At 42.6% G+C, this 24615-nt stretch overlaps 1 protein-coding gene across 1 annotated transcript; it reads left to right on the top strand.

The window, feature by feature from the left end:
* The first annotated feature begins 19659 nt into the window (after window positions 1-19659).
* Window positions 19660-23062, top strand: LOC129868436 (NLR family CARD domain-containing protein 3-like). The gene is made up of 3 exons (XM_055942411.1): window positions 19660-19723; window positions 20783-21018; window positions 21192-23062. The coding sequence occupies exons 1-3, from the start codon at window positions 19671-19673 to the stop codon at window positions 23060-23062; spliced, it is 2160 nt and encodes a 719-aa protein (XP_055798386.1). The 5' UTR covers window positions 19660-19670.
* The last annotated feature ends 1553 nt before the right edge of the window (window positions 23063-24615 follow it).

Below are 24615 nucleotides of genomic sequence, written 5' to 3'. Positions count from 1 at the left end.
TTTAGTCTGACAAACAACACACTCTGATGGATGAGACAATGTAAACCATGTTTAGTCTGGTACACAGCACACTCTGATGGATGAGACAATGTAAACCATGTTTAGTCTGACACACAGCACACTCTGATGGATGAGACAATGTAAACCATGTTTAGTCTGGTACACAGCACACTCTGATGGATGAGACAATGTAAACCATGTTTAGTCTGGTACACAGCACACTCTGATGGATGAGACAATGTAAACCATGTTTAGTCTGGTACACAGCACACTCTGATGGATGAGACAATGTAAACCATGTTTAGTCTGGTACACAGCACACTCTGATGGATGAGACAATGTAAACCATGTTTAGTCTGGTACACAGCACACTCTGATGGATGAGACAATGTAGACCATGTTTAGTCTGGTACACAGCACACTCTGATGGATGAGACAATGTAAACCATGTTTAGTCTGGTACACAGCACACTCTGATGGATGAGACAATGTAAACCATGTTTAGTCTGGTACACAGCACACTCTGATGGATGAGACAATGTAAACCATGTTTAGTCTGACACACAGCACACTCTGATGGATGAGACAATGTAAACCATGTTTAGTCTGACACACAGCACACTCTGATGGATGAGACAATGTAGACCATGTTTAGTCTGGTACACAGCACACTCTGATGGATGAGACAATGTAAACCATGTTTAGTCTGGTACACAGCACACTCTGATGGATGAGACAATGTAAACCATGTTTAGTCTGGTACACAGCACACTCTGATGGATGAGACAATGTAGACCATGTTTAGTCTGGTACACAGCACACTCTGATGGATGAGACAATGTAAACCATGTTTAGTCTGGTACACAGCACACTCTGATGGATGAGACAATGTAAACCATGTTTAGTCTGGTACACAGCACACTCTGATGGATGAGACAATGTAAACCATGTTTAGTCTGACACACAGCACACTCTGATGGATGAGACAATGTAAACCATGTTTAGTCTGACACACAGCACACTCTGATGGATGAGACAATGTAGACCATGTTTAGTCTGACACACAGCACACTCTGATGGATGAGACAATGTAAACCATGTTTAGTCTGGTACACAGCACACTCTGATGGATGAGACAATGTAAACCATGTTTAGTCTGACACACAGCACACTCTGATGGATGAGACAATGTAGACCATGTTTAGTCTGACACACAGCACACTCTGATGGATGAGACAATGTAAACCATGTTTAGTCTGGTACACAGCACACTCTGATGGATGAGACAATGTAGACCATGTTTAGTCTGGTACACAGCACACTCTGATGGATGAGACAATGTAAACCATGTTTAGTCTGGTACACAGCACACTCTGATGGATGAGACAATGTAAACCATGTTTAGTCTGGTACACAGCACACTCTGATGGATGAGACAATGTAAACCACGTTTAGTCTGGTACACAGCACACTCTGATGGATGAGACAATGTAGACCATGTTTAGTCTGGTACACAGCACACTCTGATGGATGAGACAATGTAAACCATGTTTAGTCTGACACACAGCACACTCTGATGGATGAGACAATGTAGACCATGTTTAGTCTGGTACACAGCACACTCTGATGGATGAGACAATGTAAACCGTGTTTAGTCTGACACACAGCACACTCTGATGGATGAGACAATGTAAACCATGTTTAGTCTGGTACACAGCACACTCTGATGGATGAGACAATGTAAACCATGTTTAGTCTGGTACACAGCACACTCTGATGGATGAGACAATGTAAACCATGTTTAGTCTGGTACACAGCACACTCTGATGGATGAGACAATGTAAACCATGTTTAGTCTGGTACACAGCACACTCTGATGGATGAGACAATGTAAACCATGTTTAGTCTGGTACACAGCACACTCTGATGGATGAGACAATGTAGACCATGTTTAGTCTGGTACACAGCACACTCTGATGGATGAGACAATGTAAACCATGTTTAGTCTGACAAACAACACACTCTGATGGATGAGACAATGTAAACCATGTTTAGTCTGGTACACAGCACACTCTGATGGATGAGACAATGTAAACCATGTTTAGTCTGACACACAGCACACTCTGATGGATGAGACAATGTAAACCATGTTTAGTCTGACAAACAACACACTCTGATGGATGAGACAATGTAAACCATGTTTAGTCTGGTACACAGCACACTCTGATGGATGAGACAATGTAAACCATGTTTAGTCTGACACACAGCACACTCTGATGGATGAGACAATGTAAACCATGTTTAGTCTGGTACACAGCACACTCTGATGGATGAGACAATGTAAACCATGTTTAGTCTGGTACACAGCACACTCTGATGGATGAGACAATGTAAACCATGTTTAGTCTGGTACACAGCACACTCTGATGGATGAGACAATGTAAACCATGTTTAGTCTGGTACACAGCACACTCTGATGGATGAGACAATGTAAACCATGTTTAGTCTGGTACACAGCACACTCTGATGGATGAGACAATGTAAACCATGTTTAGTCTGGTACACAGCACACTCTGATGGATGAGACAATGTAGACCATGTTTAGTCTGGTACACAGCACACTCTGATGGATGAGACAATGTAAACCATGTTTAGTCTGGTACACAGCACACTCTGATGGATGAGACAATGTAAACCATGTTTAGTCTGGTACACAGCACACTCTGATGGATGAGACAATGTAAACCATGTTTAGTCTGACACACAGCACACTCTGATGGATGAGACAATGTAAACCATGTTTAGTCTGACACACAGCACACTCTGATGGATGAGACAATGTAGACCATGTTTAGTCTGACACACAGCACACTCTGATGGATGAGACAATGTAAACCATGTTTAGTCTGGTACACAGCACACTCTGATGGATGAGACAATGTAAACCATGTTTAGTCTGACACACAGCACACTCTGATGGATGAGACAATGTAGACCATGTTTAGTCTGACACACAGCACACTCTGATGGATGAGACAATGTAAACCATGTTTAGTCTGGTACACAGCACACTCTGATGGATGAGACAATGTAGACCATGTTTAGTCTGGTACACAGCACACTCTGATGGATGAGACAATGATAGATGGTTAGATGAATGCATATCTCTCTGTCTGTATGGAGATAGATGGTTAGATGAATGTATATCTCTCTGTCTGTATGGAGATAGATGGTTAGATGAATGCATATCTCTCTGTCTGTATGGAGATAGATGGTTAGATGAATGCATATCTCTCTGTCTGTATGGAGATAGATGGTTAGATGAATGCATATCTCTCTGTCTGTATGGAGATAGATGGTTAGATGAATGCATATCTCTCTGTCTATATGGAGATAGATGGTTAGATGAATGCATATCTCTCTGTCTGTATGGAGATAGATGGTTAGATGAATGCATATCTCTCTGTCTGTATGGAGATAGATGGTTAGATGAATGCATATCTCTCTGTCTGTATGGAGATAGATGGTTAGATGAATGCATATCTCTCTGTCTGTATGGAGATAGATGGTTAGATGAATGCATATCTCTCTGTCTGTATGGAGATAGATGGTTAGATGAATGCATATCTCTCTGTCTGTATGGAGATAGATGGTTAGATGAATGCATATCTCTCTGTCTGTATGGAGATAGATGGTTAGATGAATGCATATCTCTCTGTCTGTATGGAGATAGATGGTTAGATGAATGCATATCTCTCTGTCTGTATGGAGATAGATGGTTAGATGAATGCATATCTCTCTGTCTGTATGGAGATAGATGGTTAGATGAATGCATATCTCTCTGTCTGTATGGAGATGGTTAGATGAATGCATATCTCTCTGTCTGTATGGAGATAGATGGTTAGATGAATGCATATCTCTCTGTCTGTATGGAGATAGATGGTTAGATGAATGCATATCTCTCTGTCTGTATGGAGATAGATGGTTAGATGAATGCATATCTCTCTGTCTGTATGGAGATAGATGGTTAGATGAATGCATATCTCTCTGTCTGTATGGAGATAGATGGTTAGATGAATGCATATCTCTCTGTCTGTATGGAGATAGATGGTTAGATGAATGCATATCTCTCTGTCTGTATGGAGATAGATGGTTAGATGAATGCATATCTCTCTGTCTGTATGGAGATAGATGGTTAGATGAATGCATATCTCTCTGTCTGTATGGAGATAGATGGTTAGATGAATGCATATCTCTCTGTCTGTATGGAGATAGATGGTTAGATGAATGCATATCTCTCTGTCTGTATGGAGATAGATGGTTAGATGAATGCATATCTCTCTGTCTGTATGGAGATAGATGGTTAGATGAATGCATATCTCTCTGTCTGTATGGAGATAGATGGATAGATGAGTGCATATCTCTCTGTCTGTATGGAGATAGATGGTTAGATGAATGCATATCTCTCTGTCTGTATGGAGATAGATGGTTAGATGAATGCATATCTCTCTGTCTGTATGGAGATAGATGGTTAGATGAATGCATATCTCTCTGTCTGTTCTTCCCCGAAACTTCGATCTTCTTTATCCACCTTTCTTTTGCTACTTTTTGAGAGCGACATGTTCTCTTGCTATCTGTCACATCTGTTCCTGCTACGCCCTCTTGTGTTCATCTGGTGTCTTCTTGACCTGCAGCCACTCCCCCAGTACACTCTCTCTCTCTCTCTCCCTCTCTGTGTGATTGTGTGGTTGGAGACAGGTGTACTGGAGTCAGAGCAGATCCCCACCAGCTGCAACCCGTTCCATAATCAAGACCTCTACAAATACTCAGTCCTGCCACTTCCACTCTGCCAGATCGTAATCTCTGCTCAGTCAGTTTATGCTTCTAGCTATTTATGATTATTCCAGATCCTGTTACCCTGCTGTGCCTGTTTCCCTGCCTGACGCTGTTCATCCTCTCACTGCAGTTTTGCCGCTCTGACTCTGGTCCCTTTCTCCTGTTCCACAGCTCACCACCCTGCTACCCTGTTCTGGATTCAGCTCACCATCACTCCCTTGGATTTCTCTCCGAACCTGTTTAACGTGTCTCAACCCAGCTCACTCCAACCTCAGCTTCCACATCTGGTTTCCTACAACCCATCCGAGCTTCCTCTGGCCTGCACTCCATCTCTCCCTGTTTGGCAATACATATTTTGGTTTATTCATCCAGTTTCCTGGTCTGAGTCTGCTCTTGGGTTCCCCTGTGCTGCTCCAACTAACACTATCAGTTTCCTGGTCTGAGTCTGCTCTTGGGTTCCCCTGTGCTGCTCCACCTAACACTATCAGTTTCCTGGTCTGAGTCTGCTCTTGGGTTCCCCTGTGCTGCTCCAACTAACACTATCAGTTTCCTGGTCTGAGTCTGCTCTTGGGTTCCCCTGTGCTGCTCCACCTAACACTATCAGTTTCCTGGTCTGAGTCTGCTCTTGGGTTCCCCTGTGCTGCTCCACCTAACACTATCAGTTTCCTGGTCTGAGTCTGCTCTTGGGTTCCCCTGTGCTGCTCCACCTAACACTATCAGTTTCCTGGTCTGAGTCTGCTCTTGGGTTCCCCTGTGCTGCTCCAACTAACACTATCAGTTTCCTGGTCTGAGTCTGCTCTTGGGTTCCCCTGTGCTGCTCCACCTAACACTATCAGTTTCCTGGTCTGAGTCTGCTCTTGGGTTCCCCTGTGCTGCTCCACCTAACACTATCAGTTTCCTGGTCTGAGTCTGCTCGTGGGTTCCCCTGTGCCGCTCCACCTAACACTATCAGTTTCCTGGTCTGAGTCTGCTCTTGGGTTCCCCTGTGCTGCTCCACCTAACACTATCAGTTTCCTGGTCTGAGTCTGCTCTTGGGTTCCCCTGTGCTGCTCCAACTAACACTATCAGTTTCCTGGTCTGAGTCTGCTCTTGGGTTCCCCTGTGCTGCTCCACCTAACACTATCAGTTTCCTGGTCTGAGTCTGCTCTTGGGTTCCCCTCCACCTAACACTATCAGTTTCCTGGTCTGAGTCTGCTCTTGGGTTCCCCTGTGCTGCTCCACCTAACACTATCAGTTTCCTGGTCTGAGTCTGCTCTTGGGTTCCCTTGTGCTGCTCCACCTAACACTATCAGTTTCCTGGTCTGAGTCTGCTCTTGGGTTCCCCTGTGCAGCTCCACCTAACACTATCAGTTTCCTGGTCTGAGTCTGCTCTTGGGTCCCCCTCTGCTGCTCCACCTAACACTATCAGTTTCCTGGTCTGAGTCTGCTCTTGGGTTCCCCTCCACCTAACACTATCAGTTTCCTGGTCTGAGTCTGCTCTTGGGTTCCCCTGTGCTGCTCCACCTAACACTATCAGTTTCCTGGTCTGAGTCTGTTCTTGGGTTCCCCTGTGCTGCTCCTCCTAACACTATCAGTTTCCTGGTCTGAGTCTGCTCTTGGGTTCCCCTCCACCTAACACTATCAGTTTCCTGGTCTGAGTCTGCTCTTGGGTTCCCCTGTGCTGCTCCACCTAACACTATCAGTTTCCTGGTCTGAGTCTGCTCTTGGGTTCCCCTGTGCTGCTCCACCTAACACTATCAGTTTCCTGGTCTGAGTCTGCTCTTGGGTTCCCCTGTGCTGCTCCACCTAACACTATCAGTTTCCTGGTCTGAGTCTGCTCTTGGGTTCCCCTCCACCTAACACTATCAGTTTCCTGGTCTGAGTCTGCTCTTGGGTTCCCCTGTGCTGCTCCAACTAACACTATCAGTTTCCTGGTCTGAGTCTGCTTTTGGGTTCCCCTGTGCTGCTCCACCTAACACTATCAGTTTCCTGGTCTGAGTCTGCTCTTGGGTTCCCCTGTGCCGCTCCAACTAACACTATCAGTTTCCTGGTCTGAGTCTGCTTTTGGGTTCCCCTGTGCTGCTCCACCTAACACTATCAGTTTCCTGGTCTGAGACTGCTCTTGGGTTCCCCTGTGCTGCTCCACCTAACACTATCAGTTTCCTGGTCTGAGTCTGCTCTTGGGTTCCCCTGTGCTGCTCCACCTAACACTATCAGTTTCCTGGTCTGAGTCTGCTCTTGGGTTCCCCTGTGCTGCTCCACCTAACACTATCAGTTTCCTGGTCTGAGTCTGCTCTTGGGTTCCCCTGTGCCGCTCCACCTAACACTATCAGTTTCCTGGTCTGAGTCTGCTCTTGGGTTCCCCTCCTCCTAACACTATCAGTTTCCTGGTCTGAGTCTGCTCTTGGGTTCCCCTGTGCTGCTCCACCTAACACTATCAGTTTCCTGGTCTGAGTCTGCTTTTGGGTTCCCCTGTGCTGCTCCACCTAACACTATCAGTTTCCTGGTCTGAGACTGCTCTTGGGTTCCCCTGTGCTGCTCCACCTAACACTATCAGTTTCCTGGTCTGAGTCTGCTCTTGGGTTCCCCTGTGCCGCTCCACCTAACACTATCAAACTAATTGTTCTGAACGAATATTGACGTTAAAAAAAGTAGTGTGGACTAGAGCTGTTTTTCCCCACCAATCAACGCACAGAGAAATAAACAAAGAATTATAATTTAGAGATTTTGCTGATTTTATTAACTTAATCAGATCTAAATTATTTTATTGTCACTGAATGTATTATGTACTAATCAAATGTGTTAAAATGTTGTTAAATTTGTAGTGTAGACCTATTCATTAATTCAGCCTATTCATTAATTCAGCCTATTCATTGTGCTAATATATATGCTAATTATGTTCTGGCCCGCCGACTTTTACTCAGAAAAAAATTGGCCCGAAGCCAAACCTAGTTGACGAACCCTGTTTTATAGTATGCCATGGTCTTTACTGGCCAACTGCTGTTATGTTTCTGATATACTATGGTGTTGTGTCACTAGACTTTGACCAGATATTATTGCATCCAAAGATCAACTGAACCTAGAACACAGATACAGAGACACTTGTCATCAGGAAGGTTCTCTCTCAGCACAACGGAAAATATCTCAATGACTTGACATGTTCTGGTTGTGAATTCAGGCTACAAGGTAAGAATCTTCCCAGGGATTATTGTAAAGTGTGTAGAGACATTAAATGTATGGTTTTATTTCAGTGTAGTGAATGACAGTAAAACACTCGGATCTAACAGTCCATTTCACCTGGGACAGCTACGTGACAGTTCAATCATACAAAATGGCGCTAACTGGGCGTAGACAAGTCAAATTCAATAACATATTGTTCATATATCGTATTATACGATTCGTATATCAGGGTTATTTTACCATTTGTAAAAATGTTAATGTATCATAGTTGTAAATCATCTTTCAGAATATCAGAACATTTGTTGTTTTCTAAATTACAATGATCTCCTGCTTCCTGTGTAATTTGGTATGAAACCACTGAACAGACTTTACATTGTTATTATGAACTGAATTCAGTAACAGCAGAATAATATCAGACCTGTTGAACAAAGCAACACACTAGAATGAGAGAAATTATTAAAAGAGAAAGTGACACATTATTATTATTAATGTTATATTATTATTACTACTATTGTTATTATTAATATTTTAATTATTCATATTATATTATTATTATTATTAGTTCCACCACATGGAGAAAAGGTGAAAACTATCAGTCACAACTACATGTTGATGTGATGCATTAAATCACCTGACTGTTTGGATGTATCTGTTAGTAAATGTTTTATTTCTAAGAGATGATTCATAAAATTGAACAATTGACATTCAATAATTAGTTGTCACTGTGTTAACCACAACCAACATGCTGGATCTCTGTTTAGTTGTCACTGTGTTAACCACAACCAACATGTTGGATCTCTGTTTAGTTGTCACTGTGTTAACCACAACCAACATGCTGGATCTCTGTTTAGTTGTCACTGTGTTAACCACAACCAACATGCTGGATCTCTGTTTAGTTGTCACTGTGTTAACCACAACCAACATGCTGGATCTCTGTTTAGTTGTCACTGTGTTAACCACAAACAACATGTTGGATCTCTGTTTAGTTGTCACTGTGTTAACCACAACCAACATGCTGGATCTCTGTTTAGTTGTCACTGTGTTAACCACAACCAACATGCTGGATCTCTGTTTAGTTGTCACTGTGTTAACCACAACCAACATGTTGGATCTCTGTTTAGTTGTCACTGTGTTAACCACAACCAACATGTTGGATCTCTGTTTAGTTGTCACTGTGTTAACCACAACCAACATGTTGGATCTCTGTTTAGTTGTCACTGTGTTAACCACAACCAACATGCTGGATCTCTGTTTAGTTGTCACTGTGTTAACCACAACCAACATGCTGGATCTCTGTTTAGTTGTCACTGTGTTAACCACAACCAACATGCTGGATCTCTGTTTAGTTGTCACTGTGTTAACAACAACCAACATGTTGGATCTCTGTTTAGTTGTCACTGTGTTAACCACAACCAACATGTTGGATCTCTGTTTAGTTGTCACTGTGTTAACCACAACCAACATGCTGGATCTCTGTTTAGTTGTCACTGTGTTAACCACAACCAACATGTTGGATCTCTGTTTAGTTGTCACTGTGTTAACCACAACCAACATGCTGGATCTCTGTTTAGTTGTCACTGTGTTAACCACAACCAACATGCTGGATCTCTGTTTAGTTGTCACTGTGTTAACCACAACCAACATGCTGGATCTCTGTTTAGTTGTCACTGTGTTAACCACAACCAACATGCTGGATCTCTGTTTAGTTGTCACTGTGTTAACCACAACCAACATGCTGGATCTCTGTTTAGTTGTCACTGTGTTAACCACAACCAACATGTTGGATCTCTGTTTAGTTGTCACTGTGTTAACCACAACCAACATGTTGGATCTCTGTTTAGTTGTCACTGTGTTAACCACAACCAACATGTTGGATCTCTGTTTAGTTGTCACTGTGTTAACCACAACCAACATGCTGGATCTCTGTTTAGTTGTCACTGTGTTAACCACAACCAACATGTTGGATCTCTGTTTAGTTGTCACTGTGTTAACCACAACCAACATGTTGGATCTCTGTTTAGTTGTCACTGTGTTAACCACAACCAACATGCTGGATCTCTGTTTAGTTGTCACTGTGTTAACCACAACCAACATGTTGGATCTCTGTTTAGTTGTCACTGTGTTAACCACAACCAACATGTTGGATCTCTGTTTAGTTGTCACTGTGTTAACCACAACCAACATGTTGGATCTCTGTTTAGTTGTCACTGTGTTAACCACAACCAACATGTTGGATCTCTGTTTAGTTGTCACTGTGTTAACCACAACCAACATGCTGGATCTCTGTTTAGTTGTCACTGTGTTAACCACAACCAACATGCTGGATCTCTGTTTAGTTGTCACTGTGTTAACCACAACCAACATGCTGGATCTCTGTTTAGTTGTCACTGTGTTAACCACAACCAACATGCTGGATCTCTGTTTAGTTGTCACTGTGTTAACCACAACCAACATGCTGGATCTCTGTTTAGTTGTCACTGTGTTAACCACAACCAACATGCTGGATCTCTGTTTAGTTGTCACTGTGTTAACCACAACCAACATGTTGGATCTCTGTTTAGGGGTCAGTGCTCTAAAGTGAGTCACTCTGGGGAGAGAGAGGAGGGGGGCCCTGCCTCTAAAGTGAGTCACTCTGGGGAGAGAGAGGAGGGGGGCCCTGCCTCTAAAATGAGTCTCTCTGGGGAGAGAGAGGAGGGGGGCCCTGCCTCTAAAATGAGTCTCTCTGGGGAGAGAGAGGAGGGGGGTCCTGCCTCTAAAATGAGTCTCTCTGGAGAGAGAGAGGAGGGGGGCCCTGCCTCTAAAATGAGTCTCTCTGGGGAACATGACACCAAAGCTAAGAGGTGAGCTGACACATTTGTTTAAGAATGTACTATATTCTAAAACGTTTTTTAATCAGAATGTATTTCTTATGGGTACATTCTATTTAACTGTTCTAGATTTTAGATGTGTACGGAAATTCGTTTTTTTGCAAAACGCTTTGTATCCATTGTTTAGCAAGAATGGATTGTTGGTATCCTGTGTATTTGACTGTGATATGTGGTTATCTCACCTAGATATCTATATATCCATTGTTTAGCAGTGTCACGCCCTGACCCTAGAGAGCCGTTTTATTTCTCTATTTGATTAGGTCAGGGTGTGATTTGGGGTGGGCAATCTATGTTATCTGTTTCTTTGTTTTTGGCCGAGTATGGTTCCCAATCAGAGGCAGATGTCTATCTTTGTCTATGATTGGGAATCATACTTAGGTAGCCTTTTCCCACCTGTGGTTTGTGGGTAGTTATTTTCTGATTAGTCTCGGTTACCTAACATAACTGTTCGTTTTCGTATTGTTTGAGTGTTTTTTTGATAATAAAGAAATCATGAACACTTTTCACGCTGCGCTTTGGTTCACTCTTCTTTACGACGACGAGTGTTACAAACAGGAATGTAATGTTGGTATCCTGTGTATTTGACTGTGATATGTGGTTGTCTCACCTAGATATCTATATATCCATTGTTTATCAGGAATGTAATGTTGGTATCCTGTATATCTGACTGTGATATGTGGTTGTCTCACCTAGATATCTATATATCCATTGTTTAACAGGAATGTAATGTTGGTATCCTGTATATCTGACTGTGATACGTGGTTGTCTCACCTAGATATCTAAAGATGAATGTACTTACAGATGCCATGTTAATTTGAACCAGTTTTTCAATTAAGGAAAATAACATGCATTTTTATGTGGATTATAATTAAGGGACCTTTTTTGTAGGGGCTGATCAATTTATCATCAAATCAAGTCTGACATTTTAAGGTGGAAATTACAAACGTTAGACGCCTTTATAAAGCCTTGTAGTGGTTTAATAATTTCTTTAAACAATAAAATAAAATGTCTCAACATTTCTGAAAATGGATATATCGTGTTTTGGAATTAAACTCTTGTTTCCCCATCTGAGCTCAGAGTAGATGAGAGATGTAATGTTTGTCTCTGTTGTGTTGAAGTCCAATCAAGCAGGAGAGACCAGCCTCCCCTGTACCCAGCTGTGTGTCCATGAAGAGTGATAAGTCTATGGGTCTACCTATATACTTTAGAGAGGGAGACTTTCCTACTGAACAAAGGTAAGAAGAACTCATGGGTCATGGTCAGTGAGTTAAACAACACTGTCTCTAGTCATTTCTCCTCTCCCATTTTCCTATTTATTTTTGTTGTTTTCATAATCCATAGGCTAATCCTTTGGTCCATTTTCATAGTCCAAAAACAATATTATTAAACAAACACAACATTCCCTCCCTGTGTGTGTGTGTGTAAGGTTCTGTATGTATTTTCTTAGTCAACCTTGTGGCCTGTTTCTTTGTGTTCTTGAATGTAACCCTGATAATCATTTTTGTTCATTGATTCATTCAATGAATGTTACTCACCTGGTCTCATCAGCTCCTTATTTAGTTCAGTTCATTCTGTTTGTTCCTTTGTGAGGTGTTGTTTGTTGTGACTCTACTAAGCGTTTTCATAGCTCCAGTTATAGCCTTCAGTCCTAGTTTTGATTCACCTGCCTGTTTGCCTACCTGTGTATGACCATTGCCTGCCTGTGACCACGATACCTGCCTTCTGCGAAATAAACACCTGCCGCGCTCTGTGCCTGAATCTACACCTTTTTCTCCTTAAGTATTCATTACAGTGTCCCTGGAAATGGAGATGTCATTTCTATCCTGATTGCCTAGTCACTTTTACCTCTACCTACTACATGTACATTTTACCTCAATTATAGTCTCATTATTACCTCAACTACCTGGTACCCCTGCACATTGACTCAGTACTGGTTCTCCTTATAGTCTCATTATTACCTCAACTACCTGGTACCCTGCACATTGACTCAGTACTGGTACTCCTTATAGTCTCATTATTATCTCAACTACCTGGTACCCCTGCACATTGACTCAGTACTGGTACTCCTTATAGTCTCATTATTACCTCAACTACCTGGTACCCCTGCACATTGACTCAGTACTGGTACTCCCTATAGTCTCATTATTACCTCAACTACCTGGTACCCCTGCACATTGACTCAGTACTGGTACTCCTTATAGTCTCATTATTACCTCAACTACCTGGTACCCTGCACATTGACTCAGTACTGGTACTCCTTATAGTCTCATTATTACCTCAACTACCTGGTACCCTGCACATTGACTCAGTACTGGTACTCCTTATAGTCTCATTATTACCTCAACTACCTGGTACCCCTGCACATTGACTCAGTACTGGTTCTCCTTATAGTCTCATTATTACCTCAACTACCTGGTATCCCTGCACATTGTCTCAGTACTGGTACTCCTTATAGTCTCATTATTACCTCAACTACCTGGTACCCCTGCACATTGTCTCAGTACTGGTACTCCTTATAGTCTCATTATTACCTCAACTACCTGGTAACCCTGCACATTGACTCAGTACTGGTACTCCTTATAGTCTCATTATTACCTCAACTACCTGGTACCCTGCACATTGACTCAGTACTGGTACTCCTTATAGTCTCATTATTACCTCAACTACCTGGTACCCCTGCACATTGACTCAGTACTGGTACTCCTTATAGTCTCATTATTACCTCAACTACCTGGTACCCCTGCACATTGACTCAGTACTGGTACTCTTTATAGTCTCATTATTACCTCAACTACCTGGTACCCCTGCACATTGACTCAGTACTGGTACTCCTTATAGTCTCATTATTACCTCAACTACCTGGTACCCTGCACATTGACTCAGTACTGGTACTCCTTATAGTCTCATTATTACCTCAACTACCTGGTACCCTGCACATTGACTCAGTACTGGTACTCCTTATAGTCTCATTATTACCTCAACTACCTGGTACCCTGCACATTGACTCAGTACTGGTACTCCTTATAGTCTCATTATTACCTCAACTACCTGGTACCCCTGCACATTGACATTCTATAAACAACCCTTTGTTATGGTTCTATAAACAACCCTTTGTTATGGTTCTATAACAACCCTTTGTTATGGTTCTATAACAACCCTTTGTTATGGTTCTTTATAGAACCTTTATGGAGGATAGTTCTATAAACAACCCTTTGTTATGGTTCTATAAACAACCCTTTGTTATGGTTCTATAACAACCCTTTGTTATGGTTCTATAACAACCCTTTGTTATGGTTCTATAAACAACCCGTTGTTATGGTTCTACAAACAACCCTTTGTTATGGTTCTATAACAACCCTTTGTTATGGTTCTATAAACAGCCCTTTGTTATGGTGCTATAAACAACCCTTTGTTATGGTTCTATAAACAACCCTTTGTTATGGTTCTATAAACAACCCTTTGTTATGGTTCTTTATAGAACCTTTATGGAGGACAGTTCTATAAACAACCCTTTGTTATGGTTCTATAACAACCCTTTGTTATGGTTCTTTATAGATCCTTTATGGAGGATAGTTCTATACCAACCCTTTGTTATGGTTCTATAAACAACCCTTTGTTATGGTTCTTTATAGATCCTTTATGGAGGACAGTTCTATAACAACCCTTTGTTATGGTTCTATAACAACCCTTTGTTATGGTTCTTTATAGATCCTTTATGGAGGACAGTTCTATAAACAACCCTTTGTTATGGTTCTTTATAGATCCTTTATGGAGGATAGTTCTATAAACAAACCTTTGTTATGGTTCTATAACAACCCTTTGTTATGGTTCTTTATAGATCCTTTATGGAGGACAGTTCTATAAACAACCCTTTGTTATGGTTCTATAACAACCCTTTGTTATATATACTGTATACTGTTCCCATCTGTCTATGAACAGAGTATACCAGCTGTCTGTCTATGAACAGAGTATACTGTTCCCAGCTGTCTGTCTATGAGCAGAGTATACTGTTCCCAGCTGTCTGTCTATGAGCAGAGTATACTGTTCCCAGCTGTCTGTCTATGAACAGAGTATACTGTTCCCAGCTGTCTGTCTATGAACAGAGTATACTGTTCCCATCTGTCTATGAACAGAGTAAAACTGTTCCCAGCTGTCTATGAACAGAGTATACTGTTCCCATCTGTCTGTCTATGAACAGAGTATACTGTTCCCTGCTGTCTGTCTATGAACAGAGTATACTGTTCCCATCTGTCTGTCTATGAACAGAGTATACTGTTCCCTGCTGTCTGTCTATGAACAGAGTATACTGTTCCCAGCTGACTGTCTATGAACAGAGTACACTGTTCCCAGCTGTCTGTCTATGAACAGAGTATACTGTTCCCATCTGTCTGTCTATGAACAGAGTATACTGTTCCCAGCTGTCTATGAACAGAGTATACTGTTCCCAGCTGTCTGTCTATGAACAGAGTATACTGTTCCCAGCTGTCTGTCTATGAACAGAGTATACTGTTCCCAGCTGTCTATGAACAGAGTATACTGTTCCCAGCTGTCTATGAACAGAGTATACTGTTCCCAGCTGTCTGTCTATGAACAGAGTATACTGTTCCCAGCTGTCTGTCCATGAACAGAGTATACTGTTCCCAGCTGTCTGTCTATGAACAGAGTATACTGTTCCCATCTGTCTGTCTATGAACAGAGTATACTGTTCCCAGCTGTCTATGAACAGAGTATACTGTTCCCATCTGTCTGTCTATGAACAGAGTATACTGTTCCCAGCTGTCTGTCTATGAACAGAGTATACTGTTCCCAGCTGTCTGTCTATGAACAGAGTATACTGTTCCCAGCTGCCTGTCTATGAACAGAGTATACTGTTCCCAGCTGTCTGTCTATGAACAGAGTATACTGTTCCCAGCTGTCTATGAACAGAGTATACTGTTCCCATCTGTCTGTCTATGAACAGAGTATACTGTTCCCAGCTGTCTATGAACAGAGTATACTGTTCCCAGCTGTCTGTCTATGAACAGAGTATACTGTTCCCAGCTGTCTGTCTATGAACAGAGTATACTGTTCCCAGCTGTCTATGAACAGAGTATACTGTTCCCAGCTGTCTATGAACAGAGTATACTGTTCCCATCTGTCTGTCTATGAACAGAGTATACTGTTCCCAGCTGTCTATGAACAGAGTATACTGTTCCCAGCTGTCTATGAACAGAGTATACTGTTCCCATCTGTCTGTCTATGAACAGAGTATACTGTTCCCAGCTGTCTATGAACAGAGTATACTGTTCCCATCTGTCTGTCTATGAACAGAGTATACTGTTCCCAGCTGTCTGTCTATGAACAGAGTATACTGTTCCCAGCTGTCTATGAACAGAGTATACTGTTCCCAGCTGTCTGTCTATGAACAGAGTATACTGTTCCCAGCTGTCTATGAACAGAGTATACTGTTCCCATCTGTCTGTCTATGAACAGAGTATACTGTTCCCAGCTGTCTGTCTATGAACAGAGTATACTGTTCCCAGCTGTCTATGAACAGAGTATACTGTTCCCAGCTGTCTGTCTATGAACAGAGTATACTGTTCCCAGCTGTCTGTCTATGAACAGAGTATACTGTTCCCAGCTGTCTATGAACAGAGTATACTGTTCCCAGCTGTCTATGAACAGAGTATACTGTTCCCATCTGTCTGTCTATGAACAGAGTATACTGTTCCCAGCTGTCTATGAACAGAGTATACTGTTCCCAGCTGTCTGTCTATGAACAGAGTATACTGTTCCCAGCTGTCTATGAACAGAGTATACTGTTCCCATCTGTCTGTCTATGAACAGAGTATACTGTTCCCAGCTGTCTGTCTATGAACAGAGTATACTGTTCCCAGCTGTCTATGAACAGAGTATACTGTTCCCAGCTGTCTGTCTATGAACAGAGTATACTGTTCCCAGCTGTCTGTCTATGAACAGAGTATACTGTTCCCAGCTGTCTATGAACAGAGTATACTGTTCCCAGCTGTCTGTCTATGAACAGAGTATACTGTTCCCAGCTGTCTGTCTATGAACAGAGTATACTGTTCCCAGCTGTCTGTCTATGAACAGAGTATACTGTTCCCAGCTGTCTATGAACAGAGTATACTGTTCCCAGCTGTCTGTATATGAACAGAGTATACTGTTCCCAGCTGTCTGTCTATGAACAGAGTATACTGATCCCAGCTGTCTGTCTATGAACAGAGTATACTGTTCCCAGCTGTCTGTCTATGAACAGAGTATACTGTTCCCAGCTGTCTGTCTATGAACAGAGTATACTGTTCCCAGCTGTCTATGAACAGAGTATACTGTTCCCATCTGTCTGTCTATGAACAGAGTATACTGTTCCCAGCTGTCTATGAACAGAGTATACTGTTCCCATCTGTCTGTCTATGAACAGAGTATACTGTTCCCAGCTGTCTATGAACAGAGTATACTGTTCCCAGCTGTCTGTCTATGAACAGAGTATACTGTTCCCAGCTGTCTGTCTATGAACAGAGTATACTGTTCCCAGCTGTCTGTCTATGAACAGAGTATACTGTTCCCAGCTGTCTATGAACAGAGTATACTGTTCCCAGCTGTCTGTATATGAACAGAGTATACTGTTCCCAGCTGTCTGTCTATGAACAGAGTATACTGTTCCCAGCTGTCTGTCTATGAACAGAGTATACTGTTCCCAGCTGCCTGTCTATGAACAGAGTATACTGTTCCCAGCTGTCTGTCTATGAACAGAGTATACTGTTCCCAGCTGTCTATGAACAGAGTATACTGTTCCCAGCTGTCTGTCTATGAACAGAGTATACTGTTCCCAGCTGTCTGTCTATGAACAGAGTATACTGTTCCCAGCTGTCTGTCTATGAACAGAGTATACTGTTCCCAGCTGTCTGTCTATGAACAGAGTATACTGTTCCCAGCTGTCTATGAACAGAGTATACTGTTCCCAGCTGTCTATGAACAGAGTATACTGTTCCCAGCTGTCTGTCTATGAACAGAGTATACTGTTCCCAGCTGTCTGTCTATGAACAGAGTATACTGATCCCATCTGTCTATGAACAGAGTATACTGTTCCCAGCTGTCTGTATATGAACAGAGTATACTGTTCCCAGCTGTCTGTCTATGAACAGAGTATACTGTTCCCAGCTGTCTATGAACAGAGTATACTGTTCCCAGCTGTCTATGAACAGAGTATACTGTTCCCAGCTGTCTGTCTATGAACAGAGTATACTGTTCCCAGCTGTCTGTCTATGAACATAGTATACTGTTCCCAGCTGTCTATGAACAGAGTATACTGTTCCCAGCTGTCTATGAACAGAGTATACTGTTCCCAGCTGTCTGTCTATGAACAGAGTATACTGTTCCCATCTGTCTATGAACAGAGTATACTGTTCCCATCTGTCTGTCTATGAACAGAGTATACTGTTCCCATCTGTCTGTCTATGAACAGAGTATACTGTTCCCATCTGTCTGTCTATTAACAGAGTATACTGTTCCCATCTGTCTGTCTATGAACAGAGTATACTGTTCCCAGCTGTCTGTCTATGAACAGAGTACACTGTTCCCAGCTGTCTGTCTATGAACAGAGTATACTGTTCCCATCTGTCTGTCTATGAACAGAGTATACTGTTCCCATCTGTCTGTCTATGAACAGAGTATACTGTTCCCATCTGTCTGTCTATGAACAGAGTATACTGTTCCCATCTGTCTGTCTATTAACAGAGTATACTGTTCCCATCTGTCTGTCTATGAACAGAGTATACTGTTCCCAGCTGTCTCTCTATGAACAGAGTATACTGTTCCCAGCTGTCTATGAACAGAGTATACTGTTCCCAGCTGTCTGTCTATGAACAGAGTATACTGTTCCCAGCTGTCTATGAACAGAGTATACTGTTCCCAGCTGTCTGTCTATGAACAGAGTATACTGTTCCCAGCTGTCTGTCTATGAACAGAGTATACTGTTCCCAGCTGTCTGTCTATGAACAGAGTATACTGTTCCCAGCTGTCTGTCTATGAACAGAGTATACTGTTCCCAGCTGTCTGTCTATGAACAGAGTATACTGTTCCCAGCTGTCTGTCTATGAACAGAGTATACTGTTCCCAGCTGTCTGTCTATGAACAGAGTATACTGTTCCCAGCTGTCTGTCTATGAACAGAGTATACTGTTCCCAGCTGTCTGTCTATGAACAGAGTATACTGTTCCCAGCTGCCTGTCTATGAACAGAGTATACTGTTCCCAGCTGTCTGTCTATGAACAGAGTATACTGTTCCCAGCTGTCTGTCTATGAACAGAGTATACTGTTCCCAGCTGTCTGTCTATGAACAGAGTATACTGTTCCCTGCTGTCTGTCTATGAACAGAGTATACTGTTCCCAGCTGTCTGTCTATGAACAGAGTATACTGTTCCCAGCTGTCTATGAACAGAGTATACTGTTCCCAGCTGTCTGTCTATGAACAGAGTATACTGTTCCCAGCTGTCTATGAACAGAGTATACTGTTCCCAGCTGTCTGTCTATGAACAGAGTATACTGTTCCCAGCTGTCTGTATATGAACAGAGTATACTGTTCCCAGCTGTCTGTCTATGAACAGAGTATACTGTTCCCAGCTGTCTATGAACAGAGTATACTGTTCCCAGCTGTCTGTCTATGAACAGAGTATACTGTTCCCAGCTGTCTATGAACAGAGTATACTGTTCCCAGCTGTCTGTCTATGAGCAGAGTATACTGTTCCCAGCTGTCTGTCTATGAACAGAGTATACTGTTCCCAGCTGTCTGTCTATGAACAGTGACTTCTCTATGGATCGTCCTGTTAATTCCAGTGGTGGTGGATCAGTTACCTTTGACCGAAGGTACGTCACCACATTTTTGTTGTTGTTGTAATGTGTAATTTGAGAATGTTCAATATGTCTCTCTCTCTACTTTATCTCTGTAGTGGATGGTCTACTCTGTTAGAGGATCAGTATCTATCTCTCCTTTATCTCTGTAGTGGATGGTCTACTCTGTTAGAGGATCAGTATCTCTCTCTCCTTTATCTCTGTAGTGGATGGTCTACTCTGTTAGAGGATCAGTATCTCTCTCTCCTTTATCTCTGTAGTGGATGGTCTACTCTGTTAGAGGATCAGTATCTCTCTCTCCTTTATCTCTGTAGTGGATGGTCTACTCTGTTAGAGGATCAGTATCTCTCTCTCCTTTATCTCTGTAGTGGATGGTCTACTCTGTTAGAGGATCAGTATCTCTCTCTCTCCTTTATCTCTGTAGTGGATGGTCTACTCTGTTAGAGGATCAGTATCTCTCTCCTTTATCTCTGTAGTGGATGGTCTACTCTGTTATAGGATCAGTCTCTCTCTCTCCTTTATCTCTGTAGTGGATGGTCTACTCTGTTAGAGGATCAGTATCTCTCTCTCCTTTATCTCTGTAGTGGATGGTCTACTCTGTTACAGGATCAGTATCTTTCTCTCTCCGTTATCTCTGTAGTGGATGGTCTACTCTGTTAGAGGATCAGTATCTCTCTCCTTTATCTCTGTAGTGGATGGTCTACTCTGTTAGAGGATCAGTATCTCTCTCTCCTTTATCTCTGTAGTGGATGGTCTACTCTGTTAGAGGATCAGTATCTCTCTCTCCTTTATCTCTGTAGTGGATGGTCTACTCTGTTAGAGGATCAGTATCTCTCTCTCCTTTATCTCTGTAGTGGATGGTCTACTCTGTTAGAGGATCAGTATCTCTCTCTCCTTTATCTCTGTAGTGGATGGTCTACTCTGTTAGAGGATCAGTATCTCTCTCTCTCCTTTATCTCTGTAGTGGATGGTCTACTCTGTTAGAGGATCAGTATCTCTCTCTCTCCTTTATCTCTGTAGTGGATGGTCTACTCTGCCAGAGGATCAGTATCTCTCTCTCCTTTATCTCTGTAGTGGATGGTCTACTCTGCCAGAGGATCAGTCCAGCTGTGCAGTGTGTGAGCAGGTTCTGAGGGATCCAGTCTCTATCACCTGTGGACACAGGTTCTGCAGACAGTGCATCACCAGATACTGGGAGAAACCTGCTCCTTCAGGAGACTATGACTGTCCTCAGTGTAGAAAGAGATCCAGGACACGTCCTCTACTACAGCACCTGAGTGAACCCAATGATGCAAGAGGCTCTGAAAACAGTAAGAACACCTGCAGACATGTGCTAAGTTATTTCCTCAACATGATTAAGTGTTAACAACAATAATACTACAATAATATTAGATCATGTCAGTTACTGTAGTTGTGGAAGGCCCACATTTCATCCTGTCAATGAATGTGTCTCATACACATCCCTTTTCCTCTTCCCTTGTAGTGGATGACAGCCTGCAGAGAGCTGTAGTAAACTATAAAGACAGTCTGCGGAGAGCTGTAGTAAACCATAAAGACAGTCTGCGGAGAGCTATAGTAAACCATAAAGACAGTCTGAGAAGGAGGTATGAATGTGTGATAGAAGGCATCGAAACAGCAGGGAACCAAACTCCCCTCAACAGGATTTACACAGAGCTCTACATCACAGAAGGAGAGAGTGAAAGGGTTAACAATGAACATGAGGTGTGGCAGCTAGAGACGGCATCCAGGACACCAACCTCACATGACACAGCAATCCACTGCAATGACATCTTTAAACCCTTACCTGGCCAAGAGAGAAGCATCAGAACTGTGCTGACGAAGGGCATCGCTGGCATCGGAAAAACTGTCTCTGTGCAGAAGTTCATCCTAGACTGGGCTGAAGGGAAGGCAAACCAAGATGTGGAGATCATATTTGTGCTTCCTTTCCGGGAGCTGAACTTGATCAAAGATCTCCAGTACAGTCTTCTCAGACTTTTAAATGACTTCCACACAGAACTAGACATAGACAATGCAGAGAAACTCACTGCCTGTAAAGCCATGTTAATCTTTGATGGTTTGGATGAAAGCAGACTTCCATTGGATTTCCAGCGCAACGAAACAGTGTCTGATGTCACCCAGACATCATCTGTTGATGTTCTGCTGACCAACCTCATCAAGGGGAATCTGCTTCCCTCTGCTCTCCTATGGATAACCTCCCGACCAGCAGCAACCAATCAGATCCCCCCTAAGTGTGTTGCCCAGGTGACAGAGGTACGAGGGTTCAATGACCCACAGAAGGAGGAGTACTTCAGGAAGAGATTCAGTGATGAGGACCTGGCCAGCAGAATCATCTCACACATAAAGACATCAAGGAGCCTCCACATCATGTGCCACATGCCAGTGTTCTGTTGGATTTCTGCAATAGTCCTTGAACACATGTTGAGTACAGACAAGAGGAGAGAGATGCCCACGACTCTGACTGAGATGTCCATACACTTCCTGCTCATTCAGACCAGCCTGAAGAACCAGAAGTATCATGGAAGAGATGAGATGGATCAAGAGGAGCTCATGGAGTCAGATAAGGAAGTTCTTCTGAAGCTGGGGAAGCTGGCGTTTGAAAATCTGGAGAAGGGTAATCTCATGTTCTATGAAGAAGACCTGAAAGAGTGTGGCCTTGATGTCAATGAAGCCTCAGTGTACTCAGGAGTGTGCACACAAATCTTTAAAGAAGAGTCTGTGTTATTTCAGAGAGTGGTGTACTGCTTTGTTCATCTGAGCATTCAGGAGTTTCTCTCGGCTGTCTACATGTACCATTGTTACACAACCAAGAACATGGATGCACTGAAGCCCTTCCTCAAGAGAAAGTCTAGAGCCGCGTCTGAAGAGCTAACCTTGGATGAGCTGCTGAAGAGTACAGTGGATAAAGCCTTGGAGAGTAAGAATGGACACCTGGACCTTTTTGTCCGCTTCCTTCATGGCATGTCACTGGAGTCCAATCAGAAACTCCTACGAGGTCTGGTGACACAGACAGAAAGCAGTCCAGAGAGGGTCCAGAAAACAATCCGATCCCTTAAGGTGATGCAGAGGAAGAACATCTCCCCTGAGAGGTGCATCAATCTCTTCCACTGTCTGATAGAGATGAAAGACCATTCAGTACAGGAGGAAATCCAAGCGTACTTGAGGTCAGAGAACAGATCCAAAAACCTCACACATGCTCAGTGTTCAGCGCTGGCCTACATGCTGCAGATATCAGAGGAGGTTCTGGAGGTGTTTAACCTGAAGGAATACAAGACATCAGAGGAGGGTCGTAGGAGACTGCTCCCAGCTGTGAGAGGCTGCAGGAAAGCTCTGTAAGTATTCATGTAAATATCGCACAAAAAATAAATTGTAGTTATAGCAGTATTTTCATTGGCTGACTGGCTCTGTAAGTAGTCATGTGACTATCCCTCAGACCAAACTTTACTGTATGTAGGAACAACAGTATTTTCATTGGCTGACTGGCTCTGTAAGTAGTCATGTGACTATCCCTCAGACCAAACATTACTGTATGTAGGAACAACAGTATTTTCATTGGCTGACTGGCTCTGTAAGTAGTCATGTGACTATCCCTCAGACCAAACTTTACTGTATGAAGGAACAACAGTATTTTCATTGGCTGAATAAACGTTCTATCAGCTGAAAACTCTTAAACTATAATACAAACTGATCAGAAATGTTATAGCATTGAACCATGAATGTACGATATACACATTAGTAGTGTACGGGTAACAGTGTAATCAGGGAAAGCTAAGCGTAACATTTTAATACAACCTGTTTGTCATTGTATTTCTTCTGTGTTGACAGACTCGCTGGCTGTAAACTCACAGACACATCCTGTAAAGTGTTGGCCTCAGTTCTCAGTTCAAACCCCTCACACCTGAGAGAGCTGGACCTGAGTAACAATGACCTGAAGGATTCAGGAGTGAAGCTGCTCTCTGCTGGACTGGGGAATCCCCACTGTAAACTGGAGACTCTGAGGTCAGTGTTGTATATATGTTATATATAGTGTCATCGAAAATAGATATGAAGTGCACTGTATACTTACTACAATCTACATCTGATACCTCACTGTCTGTCTTTTGACTGATACTGCTTTTTAAACTGGTCTGGTCAGTCTACTCAAATATTTGTACTATACATTTTTCTATCTGCAAGCAAAATTTCAATAATTTGTCATTTCTTATCATGATACATTCATTAATTTATAGATATATATTGCAGGTTTCAGGACACTGATGTATCTGAATATGTTGAATAAATATATTGCCACTATTTTCACCACCAAAGAATATCAGTGTGATTTTAATATGATTTGACTCTTTGCAGGTTGTCACACTGTCTAGTCACAGAGGAAGGCTGTGCTTCTCTGGCCTCAGTTCTGAGGTCAAACCCCTCACACCTGAGAGAGCTGGATCTGAGTAACAATGACCTGAAGGATTCAGGAGTGAAGCTGCTCTCTGCTGGACTGGGGAATCCCCACTGTAAACTGGAGACTCTGAGGTCAGTATTGAATAAATGCATTGATTTTCACATTAGTATAACAAAATGACCATACAATTCTAGGAGGTAGAAGATGAATCTATATGTTGTTTGAGAGAATAAACCAAATGCATCTGCCATTGTACTTCTACACTACTGGTGTTAAATGAACAGTGTGTTTGTGAAGTCATGATGATCTCTTTGTCAGGCTGTCAGGCTCTGGAGTCACAGAGGAAGGCTGTGCTTCTCTGGTCTCAGCTCTGGAGTCAAACCCCTCACACCTGAGAGAGCTGGACCTGAGAAACAATGACCTGAAGGATTCAGGAGTGAAGCTGCTCTATGCTGGAGTGGGGAAACCCCACTGTAAACTGGAGACTCTGAGGTCAGTA

Source organism: Salvelinus fontinalis, chromosome 2 (assembly GCF_029448725.1).
Source record: "Salvelinus fontinalis isolate EN_2023a chromosome 2, ASM2944872v1, whole genome shotgun sequence".
Taxonomy (NCBI): domain Eukaryota; kingdom Metazoa; phylum Chordata; class Actinopteri; order Salmoniformes; family Salmonidae; genus Salvelinus; species Salvelinus fontinalis.
This window is presented reverse-complemented; position numbering and strand designations above follow the sequence as displayed.